The sequence below is a fragment of the Babylonia areolata genome, chromosome 19, assembly GCF_041734735.1.
Source record: "Babylonia areolata isolate BAREFJ2019XMU chromosome 19, ASM4173473v1, whole genome shotgun sequence".
In the NCBI taxonomy this organism is placed as follows: domain Eukaryota; kingdom Metazoa; phylum Mollusca; class Gastropoda; order Neogastropoda; family Buccinidae; genus Babylonia; species Babylonia areolata.
This window is the reverse complement of record NC_134894.1, coordinates 63,932,297-63,953,847: the sequence shown is the minus strand read 5'-3', so window position 1 is coordinate 63,953,847 and position 21,551 is coordinate 63,932,297. Positions and strand designations below refer to the sequence as shown.

Sequence of the window (21,551 nt, the reverse complement as noted above, 5' to 3'; positions counted from 1 at the left end):
CACACACACACACACACACACACACACAGACAACCGAACACCGGGTTAAAACATAGACTCACTTTGTTTACACAAGTGAGTCAACTAGAATGAACATAAAAGAGAAATTAAATCGACTGTGTCAACCGGGTGTAACTAACTGAAACTTGTACATCTGTATAGATCCAGAGAAAAGGGCTAAATGTTGCAATGTGGTTGCAGCAATAGCCACGTCTCCTTTACCGCGGACTTAAAAAGAATTTTTAATTGCCCTTAAAGATTTTTTGAATGCCCAAGATACCCCACAATAATATTATTTAAACAGCGTTCACACTGCAAATACCGCAATTGATTTAGCGCCCTTTAAAAAAGCATGTTTAAATATTATATTTTTGAACATCAGTTAAGGAGCCACGATAGTGTAATGGGTAAGACAGTTTCTTCTCACCTGAACACGCGGAGTTCAGATCTGCCGTTAGGATTTTTTTTTCTTTTTCTTTTAACCCAAAGCTTTATAATAACTCTGTCTGTCTGTCTCTCTGTCTGTCTGTCTCTCTGTCTGTCTCTCTCCCTCTTGTCTGCCTCTGTCTTTCTTCTCTCTTTGTCGTATGGTATATATGTGTGTCATTTATAGACCCGTGATATTCGTTTAGTGCTATTCTTTCTGTTGCAGCCAAGCCAACGTAAGTAGTCTTCTTTTTTTTTCTTTTTTTTATCTTATTCGGATAAGTATATTGTGTGGGATTTCTTTCTTTTTTGTCTTACTTTGTTTTTGTGGTTTTTACTCTCTCTCTGCTCTCTCCTCTCTCTCTCTCTCTCCTCTCTCTCTCTCTTTCTCCCCCTCTTTCTCCCCCCCTCTCTCTTTGTCTCTCTCCTCTCTTTCTGTTTCTCTTTGTCTCTCTGTCTCTGTCTCTCTGTTTCTATCTCTCTGTGTCTCTCCCCCTCTCCTGTCCACTTGTCAATCTCTCTGTGAGTGAGTTTTATGATGCATGTCCTGCACGAAGATTTCTCTCTCTTTTTTCTTTTTTCCTTCCATCTTCAGTTCATGTTTGTCTGCACTATTTGTAGTGGATGTAGATTAGCAAGGGCAGAATGGAAGAATAGGCCATGCCTAAAACCTTAGTCATTGAATATAAACGTTTTGAGCAGTGAGTTCTCTCTCTGAGTCTCTCTGTGTGTCTGTCTGTCTGTCTGTCTGTCTGTCTCTTTCTTTCTCTCTCTGTCTGTCTCTCACATACACACATACAGAAACACACGCATGTGCACACAACACCCACATACAAACTCTCTCTCTCTCTCTCACTCACACACACACACACACACACACACACACACACACACACACACACATACGTGCATGCGAGTGTGTGTGTGCTCATATACAGTGTTGTTCTTTATAATGTGAACATGTGAGTCCCCACCCCTATTGTAATGGGCAGAAAGGCCTTTGTAAAAAGAAGTAAACCATTCAGACTTCAGACATATACTGAAAGACAAAACAAAAAAATCACCAAAATGTTAACCTTGTGTTTATTATTAAAAAAAAAACCCACACACAATACCCCTAAAAAAACCAGCGACGTCGCCACCCCCGCCGCCACCACCACCACCCCCTCAGCAGCAGAAGCCAGCCGTCAGGTTACCCCCATCTCAGCCCAGACCCCCACCCTCCTCCTCCACCCCGAAGCCGGCTCCGGGCCCAGGGGGCTTCTCGCTGGACCTCAGTCAGCTGAAGAACCTGAGGGCAGGACTCCGCAAAGTATCGGTGGGGCCCGGCGTGGGGGATTCGAAAGCTGAACCCGGCGCCAAGAGTGGCCCCAAGACCTACACCGATGTGGAGCTGAGTGTTTCTGACGCCAAGAGGAAGTTCCAGGAGAAGGCGGACGGGAAGCCTGGTGAGTGATGGTCTGGGGGTGGGGAGGCTTGTTGATAATGATAAACATTGTAGCCATGTTGATAATGATAAACATTGTAGCCATGTTGATAATGATAAACATTGTAGTCATGTTGATGATGATAAACATTGTAGCCATGTTGATGATGATAAACATTGTAGCCATGTTGATGATGATAAACATTGTTGTCATGTTGATAATGATAAACATTGTAGTCATGTTGATGATGATAAACATTGTAGCCATGTTGATGATGATAAACATTGTAGCCATGTTGATAATGATAAACATTGTAGTCATGTTGATAATGATAAACATTGTAGCCATGTTGATGATGATAAACATTGTAGCCATGTTGATAATGATAAACATTGTAGTCATGTTGATGATGATAAACATTGTAGTCATGTTGATGATGATAAACATTGTAGCCATGTTGATGATGATAAACATTGTAGTCATGTTGATAATGATAAACATTGTAGCCATGTTGACGATGATAAACATTGTAGCCATGTTGATAATGATAAACATTGTAGCCATGTTGATAATTTGGCTTGTTCTGTTGTTTAGTGATGGTCTGATGGGGGGTTGTTGATAATAATGAACATTGTGGCCATGTTGATAATAATGAACATTGTAGCCATGTTGATAATGATGAACATTGTAGCCATGATAATTTGGCCTGTTCCGTTGTTTAGTGATGGTCTGATGGGGGTTTGTTGATAATGATAAACATAATAGTCATTGTCATAATCATAATTTGGTATTTTCTGTCGTTTAGGGTTGTTGATAATAATAAACATTGTGGTCATAGTCATAACCTCCTTTGTTGTTCAGATGGTCATAGTTTGACATAAATGACTATCATCAGTCTGATACAAATATAGTGATAATTCTTCTTCTTCTTCACTTCTTCTTCTTCATCAGCATCTTCTACTTCTTCTGATAAATCTGATTGTTGTTGTCATTTCTTCTTTTATATAGTTTTATTGTGGTTGTCATTTTGTATATTTTTGTTGTAATTATAGTTCTAGTTTTGTGCTTTGGTTAGCTGGATACAGAAGTGTTTGGGTTGGTTGGTGTATCACATATCAGTTATAATATTATTGTTTTGGTAGTTGGTGTATGTTTTTTGTTTTTATTTTTGTTTTATTCGACAGAAACTTAAATTCATACCAGTCATGTATGTTATATTTATAGCATGTGAGGTCTGGTGTATGGATATGTTTTGGTTGGCTGGATACAGTAACAAATATAGCTATATAATATATATCTATATCTGTATATCATCAGAAGCTATCTAGAAATATGCGCTCTATTTTTTTTGTCAGAAGTATTAGAGCATCCATCATAATTAGTAGTGATATCATTAGAATAGAACCATAGCACCAATAGCAGTGCCGTAATTATCATGTTATTTATGATGGTACATGGTTGTATTTGGAAGTTTACATTGGATCATGCTAAAGTTTGTCAGTGTACAGAATATGTTTGGACAGTTGTTATTGGACTGTGCCTCTCAAGTTGATATTGTCATGGGTGGGATTGAAATCTGATGGTCATGATCAGTGATACGGTCATGATTGGGATTATGGTCATCATCTGTGATACGGTCATGATTGGGATTATGGTCATCATCAGTGATACGGTCATGATTGGGATTATGGTCATCATCTGTGATACGGTCATGATTGGGATTATGGTCATCATCAGTGATACAGTCATGATTGGGATTATGATCATGATCTGTGATACGGTCATGATTGGGATTATGATCATCATCAGTGATATGGTCATGATTGGGATTATGGACATGATCTGTGATACGGTCATGATTGGGATTATGGTCATGATCAGTGATACAGTCATGATCGGGATTATGGTCATCATCTGTGATGCGGTCATGATTGGGATTATGATCATCATCAGTGATACGGTCATGATTGGGATTATGGTCATCATCTGTGATGCGGTCATGATTGGGATTATGATCATCATCAGTGATACAGCCATGATCGGGATTATGGTCATCATCTGTGATGCGGTCATGATTGGGATTATGGTCATGATCTGTGATGCGGTCATGATTGGGATTATGATCATCATCAGTGATACAGCCATGATCGGGATTATGATCATCATCAGTGATACAGTCATGATTGGGATTATGGTCATCATCTGTGATGCGGTCATGATTGGGATTATGATCATCATCAGTGATACAGCCATGATCGGTATTATGATCATCATCAGTGATACACTCATGATTGGGATTATGGTCATCATCTGTGATGCGGTCATGATTGGGATTATGATCATCATCAGTGATACAGCCATGATTGGGATTATGATCATCATCAGTGATACAGCCATGATCGGGATTATGATCATCATCAGTGATACAGTCATGATTGGGATTATGATCATCATCTGTGATACAGTCATGATCAGTGTCTTGTATCCTGAGTGCTTTGCAATGTAAGTCCTGTGTTCTCCATGTCATGTCATACAGTCCTGTGTTCTCCATGTCATGCCATACAGTCCTGTGTTCTCCATGTCATGCCATACAGTCCTGTGTTCTCCATGTCATGCCATACAGTCCTGTGTTCTCCATGTCATACAGTCCTGTGTTCTCCATGTCATACAGTCCTGTGTTCTCCATGTCATGTCATACAGTCCTGTGTTCTCCATGTCATGCCATACAGTCCTGTGTTCTCCATGTCATACAGTCCTGTGTTCTCCATGTCATACAGTCCTGTGTTCTCCATGTCATGTCATACAGTCCTGTGTTCTCCATGTCATACAGTCCTGTGTTCTCCATGTCATACAGTCCTGTGTTCTCCATGTCATGTCATACAGTCCTGTGTTCTCCATGTCATACAGTCCTGTGTTCTCCATGTCATGTCATACAGTTCTGTGTTCTCCATGTCATACAGTCCTGTGTTCTCCATGTCATGTCATACAGTCCTGTGTTCTCCATGTCATACAGTCCTGTGTTCTCCATGTCATGTCATACAGTCCTGTGTTCTCCATGTCATAAAGTCCTGTGTTCTCCATGTCTCAAAGTCCTGTGTTCTACATGTCACAAAGTCCTGTGTTCTCCATGTCATACAGTCCTGTGTTCTCCATGTCATGTCACAAAGTCCTGTGTTCTCCATGTCATGTCACAAAGTCCTGTGTTCTCCATGTCATACAGTCCTGTGTTCTCCATGTCATAAAGTCCTGTGTTCTCCATGTCACAAAGTCCTGTGTTCTCCATGTCATGTCACAAAGTCCTGTGTTCTCCATGTCATACAGTCCTGTGTTCTCCATGTCATAAAGTCCTGTGTTCTCCATGTCACAAAGTCCTGTGTTCTCCATGTCATACAGTCCTGTGTTCTCCATGTCACAAAGTCCTGTGTTCTCCAGGTCATACAGTCCTGTGTTCTCCATGTCATACAGTCCTGTGTTCTCCAGGTCACAAAGTCCTGTGTTCTCCATGTCATACAGTCCTGTGTTCTCCATGTCATAAAGTCCTGTGTTCTCCAGGTCACAAAGTCCTGTGTTCTCCATGTCATACAGTCCTGTGTTCTCCATGTCATAAAGTCCTGTGTTCTCCATGTCATGTCATACAGTCTTGTGTTCTCCATGTCATACAGTCCTGTGTTCTCCATGTAATAAGGTCATGTGTTCACCATGTCATACAGTCCTGTGTTCTCCATGTCATAAAGTCCTGTGTTCTCCAATCCGGCCTTTCCACAATGTGCACTGTGGTGTATGTCACTAAAGTACAGTGCCGCTTACAAAGCTGCGTCAGAGTCTTCACTAACGGAACAGGACCTTTCAGGCTTCCTGACCCAGAAGCCCGCCATCACACCCAAGCTGAGCTCTTGGAAAGCCCAGTCAGCCACCTCCAGCAGCAGCACTCTGCCCACGCCCAAACCCCGTGGGTCCTCCCCGGACCCCGCCCACAGCAGGAGCACCAGTTCCTCCCCTGTGCCCAAACCCCCCTCCTCCTCCCTCCCCAGACCTTCTCCTCAGGTGGAAGTGGCAGAGGACCCGTCGCCTTCCAGGGCTCCGGACGTGACCTTTCTGCACAAGGCCAGCAAGGTCTCTGTCTTCCCTGGCTTTTGGGCAACACTGCCGCATGCTGTCTGCCTTGTGTCTGGTCTCTCTCACCTGGCTTTTGGGCAACACTGCCGCTTGCTGTCTGCCTTGTGTCTGGTCTCTCTCACCTGGCTTTTGGGCAACACTGCCTCTTGCTGTCTGCCTTGTGTCTGGTCTCTCTCCCCTGGCTTTTGGGCAACACTGCCGCTTGCTGTCTGCCCTGTGTCTGGTCTCTCTCACCTGGCTTTTGGGCAACACTGCCTCTTGCTGTCTGCCTTGTGTCTGGTCTCTCTCACCTGGCTTTTGGGCAACACTGCCGCATGCTGTCTGCCTTGTGTCTGGTCTCTCTCACCTGGCTTTTGGGCAACACTGCCGCATGCTGTCTGCCTTGTGTCTGGTCTCTCTCACCTGGCTTTTGGGCAACACTGCCTCTTGCTGTCTGCCTTGTGTCTGGTCTCTCTCACCTGGCTTTTGGGCAACACTGCCGCATGCTGTCTGCCCTGTGTCTGGTCTCTCTCACCTGGCTTTTGGGCAACACTGCCTCTTGCTGTCTGCCTTGTGTCTGGTCTCTCTCTCACCTGGCTTTTGGGCAACACTGCCTCTTGCTGTCTGCCTTGTGTCTGGTCTCTCTCACCTGGCTTTTGGGCAACACTGCCGCATGCTGTCTGCCTTGTGTCTGGTCTCTCTCACCTGGCTTTTGGGCAACACTGCCTCTTGCTGTCTGCCTTGTGTCTGGTCTCTCTCACCTGGCTTTTGGGCAACACTGCCGCATGCTGTCTGCCTTGTGTCTGGTCTCTCTCACCTGGCTTTTGGGCAACACTGCCGCATGCTGTCTGCCTTGTGTCTGGTTGCTCTCTCCCCAGCTTGTACTTTTTTCACAAGGCTTGTATTTTTATCGTAAACTTGTAGTTTTCTCACAGGGCTTGTAGTTTTCTTACAAAATTGTTCTTTCTCCCTTGCTTGTACTTTTCTTACAAGCTTGTACTTTTATCACAAGGCTTGTACTTTTATGACAAGCTTGTACATTTCTCTCCAGATTGTATTTTTCTCACAAGCTTGTACTTTCTCACAAGCTTGTGGTTTGTACTTTTCTCACAGACTTGTGGTTTTCTCACAAGGCTTGTGGTTTGGTTACAAAATTGTTCTTTTCTCCCGAGCTTCAAATTTTCTCACAAACTTGTACATTTCTCCCCAGTTTGTACTTTTCTCACAAGCTTGTGTTTTTCTCACAAGGCTTGTACTTTAATCACAAGATTGTACTGTTATCCCAGGCTTGTGGTACACATCTAGCTGCTTTCTCCACAGCTCGCACTTTCTTCCTGATTGTACTGGGTTTTTTTCATGCTTGTCCGTATGTACTCATTTTCTCCCAAAGCTTTTACATATCTTACATATCTTATCGCTTTTTGCGTTGTTGCAGCTCTTCTCTGGGTATACCTGGCTGCTTTCCTGCTGATTTGCAGTTACAAAAATAATCAACTGCTTTTCAGAGCTGAAATATTTATATGGCTTTTGTCTTGTTGAATACCTGCCTGCATGTGACCCTAGCATGTGCCACAAAAACAGAAGCTGTTTTTTCTTTTCTTCTAATATTGGACTAGGATGGACCCTTGCCTTTTGTCACACATGTGGGTGAGGTGTATGCACAGTTATATTGGGTTGGTGATGATGAGGATGATGATGATGGTGACAGTGATGATGGTGATGGTGATTTTTATTTTATTAATTGTTACTATCATTATTGCTGTTGTTGTTGTTATTATTATTATTATTATTAATATCATCATCATCATTAGTAGTAGTAGTAGTATTAAGTATCATTATCATTGATACTGAAAACTGCTCTGGGTGCTTTCCATAAACATACAGAAAAGTATAAGTATACGTATAAAACACATAATGTTCTTTGATAGATAGACAAAGACAGATAGATAGGTAGATATATATATAGATAGGTAGATACATAGATAGATATATAGATGGATAGATACATAGATAAGTAGGTAGATACATAGGTAAGTAGGTAGGTAGGTAGATACATAGATAGATGGATGGAAGGTGTGTGTGTAAGCGTTCTGGGAGTTCAACACAATTCTGCCGATGCATAAATGGCACACACCCCTGCATGGTTGGCCAGCCCCCAGGGTCATCCTCAGGTCCAACTCCAGGCCTGAGATGGCCACCCCCACCTCCGCCACCACTCCCCCCACCACCCACCACCCACACCGCTTCCTCCGCAGTCAGAGCGTAGGGGGGCAGCTGGGCAGCATCGTCCACAACAACGGTAACAGCAACACTTACAACAACATTCACAACGTCAGCAACGGCTACAACAGCCACAGCATCCCGCTGGATGCGGAAGCAGCGGAGGTTCCTCCAGTGCTCCCCCCTCGTCCCTCTCGCTTCCCCCCTCCTCCTCCCCCTCCCCACTCCCCCACTACCGCCACATCGGAGGCGGTGGTGGTGACTCCAGCCATTTCCTCATCATCATCGTCATCGTCGTCGTCGTCGGGTCATTACCACAACAGCAACAACTCCTCGGTGCGATTGGGTTCTTCACGGTCGGCTAGGGGCGGGTTGTTCAGTACCGTGGTCAGCGTGGGTGGTTCCCCCTCTCCTTCACTTCCCCCCCACACCTCCAGTGCCTCCGTCACCACCCCCACCACCACCTCCTCCATCAGCGTTATCCTGTACAACCATCATGGCAAAGTATGATGGGATAGCACCGCTGTCTACCTCTTGCTTTTTTATTATCAGTTTTTAAAATTTCTCCTCTCCCTTCATCATGGCTGTTTCCGGGTGTGCTGTTGTTGGTTTTGGGTTTGTTGTTTGGTTGGGTTTTTTTGCTGTTGTGTGAGACTGTTGTTTGAATGACATAATTATGATAATAATCATAATCATCATAATGAGAATTAGAAGAAGAGGAAGAATTATCATAAACGTAATCATGCCAAGGTGAAAACTTCCCGAAAGCTCTGCACTGTTGCAGTCATGACAAAGGGAAAGAGAGAGGGCGAGTGTTTCACGCTTGTGCACACCCCTCTTCCCCTCACCCCTTAGAACTTACCCTGCACACACCAGTACACCAACACAGCACAGCACGTCATTGTTAAAGGGGTAGAATTAGGGTACAGTCATCAACCCAGCCTTACCCTACACACACCAGTACACTAACACAGGACAGCATGTCATTGTTAAAGGGGTAGAGTTAGGGTACAGTCATCAACCCAGCCTTACCCTACACACACCAGTACACTAACACAGGACAGCACTTCATTGTTAAAGGGGTAGAATTAGGGTACAGTCATCAACCCAACCTTACCCTGCACACACCAGTACACTAACACAGGACAGCACTTCATTGTTAAAGGGGTAGAGTTAGGGTACAGTCATCAACCCAACCTTACCCTACACACACCAGTACACTAACACAGCACAGCATTTCATTGTTAAAGGGGTAGAGTTAGGGTACAGTCATCAACCCAACCTTACCCTACACACACCAGTACACTAACACAGCACAGCATTTCATTGTTAAAGGGGTAGAGTTAGGGTACAGTCATCAGCCCAGCCTTACCCTACACACACCAGTACACTAACACAGCACAGCACTTCATTGTTAAAGGGGTAGAATTAGGGTACAGTCATCAACCCAGCCTTACCCTACACACACCAGTACACTAACACAGCACAGCATGTCATTGTTAAAGGGGTAGAATTAGGGTACAGTCATCAACCCAACCTTACCCTACACACACCAGTACACTAACACAGGACAGCATATCATTGACAAAGGGGTAGAGTTCGGGTACAGTCATCAACCCAACCTTACCCTACACACACCAGTACACTAACACAGGACAGCACTTCATTGTTAAAGGGGTAGAGTTAGGGTACAGTCATCAACCCAGCCTTACCCTACACACACCAGTACACTAACACAGGACAGCACGTCATTGTTAAAGGGGTAGAGTTAGGGTACAGTCATCAACCCAACCTTACCCTACACACACCAGTACACTAACACAGGACAGCATGTCATTGTTAAAGGGGTAGAGTTAGGGTACAGTCATCAACCCAACCTTACCCTACACACACCAGTACACTAACACAGCACAGCATTTCATTGACAAAGGGGTAGAGTTAGGGTACAGTCATCAACCCAACCTTACCCTACACACACCAGTACACTAACACAGGACAGCATGTCATTGTTAAAGGGGTAGAGTTAGGGTACAGTCATCAACCCAACCTTACCCTACACACACCAGTACACCAACACAGGACAGCATGTCATTGTTAAAGGGGTAGAGTTAGGGTACAGTCATCAACCCAACACACTAAAAAAAAAGATAATGCACTAACACAGCACAGCATTTCATTGTTAAAGGTGTTGAATTAGGATTGCACTCATCAACACCTTCACAACCCACCCCATCATACCTATATCCAACTTCATCCTTTTGACAAAAACAAAATGAAGACAGACGGATGTTGTGACATGTTGTGTGTGTGTGTGTGTGTGTGAGCACAAAACTTGTGTCTGAGTGAATGACACGGGAAACCAATAATGAGTGCCCTTTAAAAATCAACTTCATTGATTAATTTGTGAAGGTAGCTGTCTGTTGGCTGTACCCAGGTAGGCGACCTGTCATGCAAATGAGTCCATATTTGTCACAATAAAGCTCTTAAGAGTTTGGTCTCTGACTGAAGATAGGCGCTTTATAAGTATCAGTAATAAGAGGATAATGTACAGTCACTCCATTTTTTCTTTGCCAAGCATTGAATGTTGTTCAATGTAGTTATTTATCCAGGGATGTTGAAGGCGTGCATGAAACTTTCACTACCTGCATGGCACAACTGGCAGCATGCTTTGATGCACTGTGGTTGATTGCTTGGTGAATTAGTTGACTGATTGATATGCTGCTCTAACTTCAGTCCATCATGATTGATTTAACAAGCTTTGTGAATAGTTTGAAGTTTTAAACAGTTGTATTTGGATAATCTTGATCAGCGTGTGTGTGTGTGTGTGTGTGTGTGTGTGTGAACATTTCTCATGTATAATTGAACAAATCAAAGTGTGTTATATGACAAAAATGATTTTGGGGTGTATGATAGAAAGAGGCCAGTCACTTGTTCAAATCAGAAAGCACATTAATGAAGTATTTTGTGCTTTCAGTTCAAGTCAGCAGTGCAGTTTATACTGAAGAAAATGTTTGTGTTTATATAGATGGAAAGTTAGTGCTTGGTTTTGCTTTTACTAATCTGTAGGTTTGCCAGGTTTCACTTCAAATTGTGTGATGCTTTTTGTGTAGAGATGTAGATATGTGTGTGTGATCATGTGTGTGTGTGTGTGTGTGTGTGTGTGTGTGTTTGAAAGCATTTCTACTGTTATTTGACTGCCAAATGAGTTACCTATGGACATTTTTTATAGGGTATGTTGCATTGGGTTGTATAGGGTGTGTTGCTTGGAACTGCTATTGCCAGCAACTCCACCAAAGTTGTGACAGTCAGTGAATATGCATTTCCTGATTCTTTGGCTTATAGACTTTTTCCCTCCTTTCAAACTGTTCTATCCACCAACACCAACAATGTTGTGAACTACAGACGTTGAACATGTGTACAGTTCCTACAGTTCCTATCTATCTACCAACACCAACAATGTTGTGAACTACAGACGTTGAACATGTGTACAGTTCCTGTCTATCCACCAACACCAACAATGTTGTGAACTACAGACGTTGAACATGTGTACAGTTCCTACAGTTCCTGTCTATCCACCAACACCAACAATGTTGTGAACTACAGACGTTGAACATGTGTACAGTTCCTATCTATCTACCAACACCAACAATGTTGTGAACTACAGACGTTGAACATGTGTACAGTTCCTACAGTTCCTGTCTATCCACCAACACCAACAATGTTGTGAACTACAGACGTTGAACATGTGTACAGTTCCTATCTATCCACCAACACCAACAATGTTGTGAACTACAGACGTTGAACATGTGTACAGTTCCTACAGTTCCTGTCTATCCACCAACACCAACAGTGTGTGAACTACAGACGTTGAACATGTGTACAGTTCCTATCTATCCACCAACACCAACAATGTTGTGAACTACAGACGTTGAACATGTGTACAGTTCCTATCTATCTACCAACACCAGCAATGTTGTGAACTACAGACGTTGAACATGTGTACAGTTCCTATCTATCTACCAACACCAGCAATGTTGTGAACTACAGACGTTGAACATGTGTACAGTTCCTACAGTTCCTATCTATCTACCAACACCAACAATGTTGTGAACTACAGACGTTGAACATGTGTACAGTTCCTATCTATCTACCAACACCAACAATGTTGTGAACTACAGACGTTGAACATGTGTACAGTTCCTACAGTTTCTGTCTATCTACCAACACCAACAATGTTGTGAACTACAGACGTTGAACATCTGTACAGTTCCTATCTATCTACCAACACCAACAATGTTGTGAACTACAGACGTTGAACATGTGTACAGTTCCTACAGTTTCTGTCTATCTACCAACACCAACAATGTTGTGAACTACAGACGTTGAACATGTGTACAGTTCCTATCTATCTACCAACACCAGCAATGTTGTGAACTACAGACGTTGAACATGTGTACAGTTCCTACAGTTCCTGTCTATCCACCAACACCAACAATGTTGTGAACTACAGACGTTGAACATGTGTACAGTTCCTGTCTATCCACCAACACCAACAATGTTGTGAACTACAGACGTTGAACATGTGTACAGTTCCTGTCTATCCACCAACACCAACAATGTTGTGAACTACAGACGTTGAACATGTGTACAGTTCCTACAGTTCCTATCTATCTACCAACACCAGCAATGTTGTGAACTACAGACGTTGAACATGTGTACAGTTCCTATCTATCCACCAACACCAACAATGTTGTGAACTACAGACGTTGAACATGTGTACAGTTCCTGTCTATCCACCAACACCAACAATGTTGTGAAATACAGACGTTGAACACGTGTACAGTTCCTACAGGTACTATCTATCCACCAGCACCAACAATGTTGTGAACTACAGACGTTGAACATGTGTACAGTTCCTACAGTTCCTGTCTATCCACCAACACCAACAATGTTGTGAACTACAGACGTTGAACATGTGTACAGTTCCTACAGTTCCTGTCTATCCACCAACACCAACAATGTTGTGAACTACAGACGTTGAACATGTGTACAGTTCCTATCTATCTACCAACACCAACAGTGTTGTGAACTACAGACGTTGAACATGTGTACAGTTCCTACAGTTTCTGTCTATCCACCAACACCAACAATGTTGTGAACTACAGACGTTGAACATGTGTACAGTTCCTATCTATCCACCAACACCAACAATGTTGTGAACTACAGACGTTGAACATGTGTACAGTTCCTACAGTTCCTGTCCATCCACCAACACCAACAATGTTGTGAACTACAGACGTTGAACATGTGTACAGTTCCTATCTATCCACCAACACCAACAATGTTGTGAACTACAGACGTTGAACATGTGTACAGTTCCTACAGTTCCTGTCTATCCACCAACACCAACAATGTTGTGAACTACAGACGTTGAACATGTGTACAGTTCCTGTCTCTCTAAGTTGTTTTGTTTTTCTGTGTTGCTTTTTTTTTCCTCCTCCCCACTTTTGGTGTGACACTGTCATTGCCAGTGGAGGAGGGTGGCAGAGTGGTTAAGATGCTCATCTGCCAATACAGAGAGTCTGTGAGAGGCTGGGTTCAAATCCCCCTCTGGCCCTCTCTCCCAAGTTTGACAGGAAAATCAAACTGAGCGTCTAGTCATTGAGATGAGACGATAAACAAAGGCACCATGTGCAGCACGCTCCTGGCGCACTAAAAAAAGAAGCCACGGCAACGAGTGTTTTCCTCTGGCAAAATTCTGTACAAGGAATCCACTTTGATAGGTACACAGATATATATACATGCACTCAAGGCCTGACAAAGCACATTGGGTTATGCTAGCTGGTCAGACATCTGCCTAGCAGATGTGGTGTAGCGTACATGAATCTGTCCAAATTCAGTGATGCCTGCTTGAGAAACTGAAACTGAAGCTGTTGGCAGTGACGTGGTCAGTGATTCATCATGTTTTGTCTTCCTGTCCACGTTGCTGGCTGCAGCACACCACTGTGCCCCTGCCCCCTGTGCCCGCCCCCAGCAAGCCTGTGGCCACGTTTGAACCTCCCTCCGGGCAGTGGGAAGAGTCTGAAGATATCTACGACGACGCTTGCTCTGGGGTGAGAATCGTCCTGTTGTGCTCAGCTTGCTTTGGCTCTTGACGTTCTGAACTGTCAGCAGTGGGTGACCTGCTGTTTTGGGGGTTATTTCCCTTGCCATATTCTCTCTGTCTGACTGACTGTCTGTCTGTCTGTCTCTCACCCTCTCACTTTCACTCTCTTCTCTCCTTTTCGGCTTCCTTCCCAACCCAACATTATTCTTCTTTCTGATTTGTGTTTACTGTTTTTGTGAGTGTTTTTTTTTTCATGTGTGTGTGTGTGTGTGTGTGTGTGTGTGTTATTGTTGAATTAAAAAAAAAAACACACACACACAAAATAAACAACAATAATGGGAGAATCAACTCATTGCTAAAAAAAAAAAAGAAAAAAGAAAAAGAAAAGAAAATGATTGTGATACTGATGAGGTTGTTGTTGAGGTGTTATTTGGGGAGGAAACGAGGGAAGACACTGATTTTCAATTTTGTGATTTTGATGTCTGTTAATTTGCCATGTGAATTTAAGTATTGTGATTTTAGTTGTGTGCTAATTTGGCATATGATTTTAAGTATTGTGATTTTAGATGTGTCTTAATTCAGCATATGATTTTAAGTATTGTGATCTTAGATGTCTGTTAATTTGGCATATGATTTTTTAAGTCCTATGATCTTAGATGTCTGTTAATTTGGCATATCATTTTAAGTCTTATGATCTGAGATGTGTGTTAATTTGGCATATGATTTTAGATGTCTGTTGATTTGGCATATTATTTTAAGTCTTATGATTTTAGATATCTGTTAATTTGGCATGTGATTTTTAAGTCTTATGATTTTAGATGTCTGTTAATTCGGCATATGAATTTGGCATATGATTTTAAGTCTTATGAATTTAGATATCTGTTAATTTGGCATATGATTTTAGATATCTGTTAATTTGGCATATGATTTTAAGTATTGTGATTTTAGATGTGTGTTGATCCGGCATTGTGATGTTTGTACCATCTGTGTGTGAAGGATTTGCTGGACCGATATGACTGGTTCCACGGAATGATCGACCGCAAGCAGGCTGATGTCAAAGTGAAATCTAATGGCAAGGTAGTGTGAATTGGTGTGTGTGTGTGTCTGTCTGTGTGTGTATGTGTGTCATGCACATATGTGTGCTCACGTGTTTGGTTAGGGTGTCAGAGACAGATTCAACTTCTCATTGCCGTGGGTTCTTTTACATGCACTAAATGCATGCTTCACACGGTGTGTCCCACAGGACGGCACCTACCTGGTACGTGTGAGTGAGAAGGACCCGCGCTTTCCCTACACCCTGGTCGTCCTGCACAACGGACACATCAACAACCTGCGGATCAGACTTCGGGATGACCAGAAGTTTGCCCTCGGCGAAGAGAAAGCAGAAGAACTTGTGAGTGAAGTGATATGACTGGTTTGGTTTAAACAGTGTTTATTTGGAACATGTCACAATACAAATGATGTACAATAGATAAAATGCTGTTTAAACCAAGTGGTATGACTGGTTTGGTTTAAACAGTGTCTCTTTGGAACATGTCACAATACAAATGATATACAATAGATAAAATGCTGTTTAAACCAAGTGATATGATTGATTAATGGATTTTTTAAACTTTTATTCTTTTTTTGTTTTTTTGTTTTTTCCCCCGTTATTTTGGTGTATGTGTTGTTTTAGTCTTTCCTGTCCTACCTTAAGTTAGGAGATGTGTGTGTGTGTGTGTGTGTGTGTGTGTGTGTGTGTGTGTGTGTGTGTGTGTGTGTGTGAATTTTATTGTCTTTATATGTGTGTCTGTGTATGTCTGTACATGCTGATGAACATGCCAGTGGTCTGATAAATAACAAAGACGTCTGACTGATGTAAGGCAGAATCCTCAGAAAATACCTGGAGACATCATGTTTTACCTTGATACACCATCAGAATGAAGGGAGCTCACGTTCATTTCCAGACCACTGCAGAACTTGAGATGATATGTTTTACCATGTTATGAGGGATGACATGTTTTACCATGTTATGAGGGATGACATGTTTTACCATGTTATGAGGGAGGATATGTTTTACCATGTTATGAGGGATGACATGTTTTACCATGTTATGAGGGATGATATGTTTTACTATGTTATGAGGGAAGGATATGTTTTACCATGTTATGAGGGATGATATGTTTTACCATGTTATGAGGGATGATATGTTTTACCATGTTATGAGGGATGACATGTTTTACCATGTTATGAGGGAAGGATATGTTTTACCATGTTATGAGGGATGATATGTTTTACCATGTTATGAGGGATGACATGTTTTACCATGTTATGAGGGAAGGATATGTTTTACCATGTTATGAGGGAAGGATATGTTTTACCATGTTATGAGGGATGATATGTTTTACCATGTTATGAGGGAAGGATATGTTTTACCATGTTATGAGGGATGATATGTTTTACCATGTTATGAGGGAAGGATATGTTTTACCATGTTATGAGGGATGACATGTTTTACCATGTTATGAGGGATGATATGTTTTACCATGTTATGAGGGAAGGACATGTTTTACCATGTTATGAGGGATGATATGTTTTACCATGTTATGAGGGATGATATGTTTTACCATGTTATGAGGGAAGGACATGTTTTACCATGTTATGAGAGATGACATGTTTTACCATGTTATGAGGGAAGGATATGTTTTACCATGTTATGAGGGAAGGATATGCTTTACCATGTTATGAGGGATGATATGTTTTACCATGTTATGAGGGATGACATGTTTTACCATGTTATGAGGGATGATATGTTTTACCATGTTATGAGGGAAGGACATGTTTTACCATGTTATGAGGGATGATATGTTTTACCATGTTATGAGGGATGATATGTTTTATCATGTTATGAGGGATGATATGTTTTACCATGTTATGAGGGATGATATGTTTTACCATGTTATGAGGGAAGGATATGTTTTACCATGTTATGAGGGATGACATGTTTTACCATGTTATGAGGGAAGGATATGTTTTACCATGTTATGAGGGATGACATGTTTTACCATGTTGGTAGGGATGATATGTTTTACCATGTTATGAGGGATGACATGTTTTACCATGTTGGTAGGGATGATATGTTTTACCATGTTATGAGGGATGACATGTTTTACCATGTTATGAGGGATGACATGTTTTACCATGTTATGAGGGAAGGATATGTTTTACCATGTTATGAGGGATGACATGTTTTACCATGTTATGAGGGATGATATGTTTTACCATGTTATGAGGGAATGATATGTTTTACCATGTTATGAGGGATGACATGTTTTACCATGTTATGAGGGATGACATGTTTTACCATGTTATGAGGGATGATATGTTTTACCATGTTATGAGGGAATGATATGTTTTACCATGTTATGAGGGATGACATGTTTTACCATGTTATGAGGGATGACATGTTTTACCATGTTATGAGGGATGATATGTTTTACCATGTTATGAGGGAATGATATGTTTTACCATGTTATGAGGGATGACATGTTTTACCATGTTATGAGGGAAGGATATGTTTTACCATGTTATGAGGGAAGGATATGTTTTACCATGTTATGAGGGATGATATGTTTTACCATTATATGAGGGATGATATGTTTTACCATGTTATGAGGGATGATGTTTTACCATGTTATGAGGGAAGGATATGTTTTACCATGTTATGAGGGAGGATATGTTTTACCATGTTATGAGGGAAGGATATGTTTTACCATGTTATGAGGGATGACATGTTTTACCATGTTATGAGGGATGATATGTTTTACCATGTTATGAGGGAAGGATATGTTTTACCATGTTATGAGGGATGACATGTTTTACCATGTTATGAGTTATGAGGGATGATATGTTTTACCATGTTATGAGGGATGATATGTTTTACCATGTTATGAGGGAAGGATATGTTTTACCATGTTATGAGGGATGACATGTTTTACCATGTTATGAGGGATGATATGTTTTACCATGTTATGAGGGAAGGATATGTTTTACCATGTTATGAGGGATGATATGTTTTACCATTTTATGAGGGATGATATGTTTTACCATGTTATGAGGGATGATATGTTTTACCATGTTATGAGGGAAGGATATGTTTTACCATGTTATGAGGGATGATATGTTTTACCATGTTATGAGGGATGATATGTTTTACCATGTTATGAGGGAAGGATATGTTTTACCATGTTATGAGGGAAGGATTTGTTTTACCATGTTATGAGGGATGACATGTTTTACCATGTTATGAGTTATGAGGGATGATATGTTTTACCATGTTATGAGGGATGATATGTTTTACCATGTTATGAGGGAAGGATATGTTTTACCATGTTATGAGGGATGATATGTTTTACCATGTTATGAGGGATGACATGTTTTACCATGTTATGAGGGATGATATGTTTTACCATGTTATGAGGGAAGGATATGTTTTACCATGTTATGAGGGATGATATGTTTTACCATGTTATGAGGGAAGGACATGTTTTACCATGTTATGAGAGATGACATGTTTTACCATGTTATGAGGGAAGGATATGTTTTACCATGTTATGAGGGATGATATGTTTTACCATGTTATGAGTATGAGGATGATATGTTTTACCATGTTATGAGGGATGATATGTTTTACCATGTTATGAGGGATGATATGTTTTACCATGTTATGAGGGAAGGATATGTTTTACCGTGTTATGAGGGATGATATGTTTTACCATGTTATGAGGGATGATATGTTTTACCATGTTATGAGGGAAGGATATGTTTTACCATGTTATGAGGGATGACATGTTTTACCATGTTATGAGGGATGATATGTTTTACCATGTTATGAGGGAAGGACATGTTTTACCATGTTATGAGGGGATGATATGTTTTACCATGTTATGAGGGAACAACATGAACTGTCATTCAGTACTGTTCACTAATGAGATACATAATAACAGTTATAATAGAAATGAGGATGATGGTGAGGAGGATGTGCATGTTCATGAACATGATACAGGTTGATATTGTTCTTGTGGAGGACATGTGTTGACCCATTGCAGGCGGAGGCCAGTTTCTAGTGCAGTCAGAAACAGTCTGTTACACTGAGTTTTGTTGTCTGGTTTTTCTTCTTCTTTTCTTTTTTCCCCTTGCCATCGCTACAGTTTGCTTTGCATCATTCATTGAATGTGTTTTGGTTGTATTTGTACTATGTAATAATTAAATAACAATTAGTTATTCCCAAAAAAGTTTGTAATGATTGAATAAGAATTATTTATTCCAAAAAAAGTTTGTAATAATTGAATAAGAATTAGTTATTCCAAAAAAAGTTGTAATAATTGAATAAGAAGAATTAGTTATGCCAAAAAAAGTTTGTAATAATTGAATAAGAATTAGTTATTCCAAACAAAGTTTGCTTCCTCTCTGTTCATTCCAGGGAGGTGGCAGAATGGTTAAGACGCTCATCTCTCAATACAGAGTCTGTGAGGGTGTGGGTTCAAATCCCCCTCTCGCCCTTTCTTCCAGGTTTGACTGCAAAATCAAACAGAGCGTCTAGTCTTTCAGATGAGACGATAAACTGAGGTCCTGTGTGCAGCATGCACTTGGCGCACTGAAAAAGAACCCATGACAACAAAAATGTTGTCTGGCAAAATTCTGTAGAAGTCCACTCTGACAGGTACACATGTATATACATGCACTGGAGGCCTGGCAAGTGTGTTGGGGTATACATGCACTGGAGGCCTGGCAAGTGTGTTGGGGTATACATGCACTGGAGGCCTGGCAAGTGTGTTGGGGTATACATGCACTGGAGGCCTGACAGGTGTGTTGGGGTATACATGCACTGGAGGCCTGGCAAGTGTGTTGGGGTATACATGCACTGGAGGCCTGGCATGTGTGTTGGGGTATACATGCACTGGAGGCCTGGCATGTGTGTTGGGGTATACATGCACTGGAGGCCTGGCAAGTGTGTTGGGGTATACATGCACTGGAGGCCTGGCTAGTGTGTTGGGGTATACATGCACTGGAGGCCTGGCAAATGTGTTGGGGTATGCTGCTGTCAGGCATCTGCCTAGCAGATGTGGTGTAGAGTATGATAAGGATTTGTCAGAATGCAGTCATAACTTCTTCTTCTTCGTTTGTGGGCTGCAACTCCCACATTCATTCACATGTACACAAGTGGACTTTTATGTGTATGATTGTTTTTACCCCACCATGTAGGCAGCCATACTCTGTTTTCAGGGGTGTGCATGCTGGGTTTGTTCTTGTTTCCATAACCCACCAAATGCTGACATGGATTGCAGGATCTTTAATGTGCGTATTTGATCTTCTGCTTGCGTATACTACATGTGAAGGGGGTTCAGGCACAAGCATGTCTGCACATCTGTTGACCTGGGAGATTGGGAAAAATCTCCACCCTTTACCCACCAGGCGCTGGTTACTGATATTCAAACCTTGGACCCTGAGATTGAAAGTCCTTTAAGGCTTTAACCACTGGGCCACAGCGCCCGTCGGTCTGGGTGGAAATGCAGCTCTTGCCCTTACTCCCAAGTTTGACTGGAAAATCAAACGGAGGACGTAGTCTGTCAGATGAGACAATAAACCGAGGTCCTGTGTGCAGCACTGTCAAAGAAACCCACTCTGAGAGGTACACAAATATGTAAGCATGCACTCAAGGCCTGACCAGTGCACTGGGGTCTGCTGCCTGGTAAATGTGGAGTGTATATGGATTTGTCGGAACACAGTAACACCTCCTTGAGAAAGTGACAGTGAAAGTTGTTGGTTCCAGAAATTTGCGGACGTGGCGGCCTTGATCCAGCACCACCAGAAGCACCACGTGGTGTTGCTAGGCGGCAGCCAATCAACCGTCGTCCTGCAGCACACGCCCTCCAAGAGATGAGGGGCACTGCAGGCACTGCCACTTCTTTTCTTTCTTCTTCCCCCTTTCTGTTTTTTTTTCTTTTCTTTTCTTTCTTCTTTCCTCTTTCTTTCTTTTTTTTTCTTTTCTTTTCTTTCTTCTTTCCTCTTTCTTTCTGTTTTTTTCTTTTCTTTCTTCTTTCCTCTTTCTTTCTGTTTTTTTTTCTTTTCTTTCTTCTTTCCTCTTTCTTTCTGTTTTTTTTTTCTTTTCTTTCTTCTTTCCTCTTTCTTTCTGTTTTTTCTTTCTTTTCTTTTCTTTCTTCTTCCCCCTTTCTTTCTGTTTTTTTCTTTTCTTTTCTTTCCTCTTTCTTTCTGGTTTTTTTCTTTTCTTTTCTTTC

General features: G+C 41.6%; 2 protein-coding genes across 2 annotated transcripts in view; both read left to right on the top strand.

Moving 5' to 3' along the window:
* Window positions 1-770, top strand: part of LOC143294403 (uncharacterized) — a 49,936-nt gene extending 49,166 nt beyond the window's left edge. Inside the window, exon 13 of the mRNA XM_076605881.1 lies at window positions 653-770. Within this exon, the coding sequence (XP_076461996.1) occupies window positions 653-670 (18 nt within the window). The 3' untranslated portion in view covers window positions 671-770. The remainder of the gene's footprint in view (window positions 1-652) is intronic.
* Window positions 771-1,410: 640 nt separating this feature from the next.
* Window positions 1,411-21,481, top strand: LOC143294241 (uncharacterized). Its single transcript, XM_076605672.1, has 7 exons — window positions 1,411-1,438; window positions 1,557-1,874; window positions 5,704-5,966; window positions 14,165-14,281; window positions 15,271-15,351; window positions 15,518-15,667; window positions 21,086-21,481. The coding sequence occupies exons 1-7, from the start codon at window positions 1,411-1,413 to the stop codon at window positions 21,194-21,196; spliced, it is 1,068 nt and encodes a 355-aa protein (XP_076461787.1). The 3' UTR covers window positions 21,197-21,481.
* The last annotated feature ends 70 nt before the right edge of the window (window positions 21,482-21,551 follow it).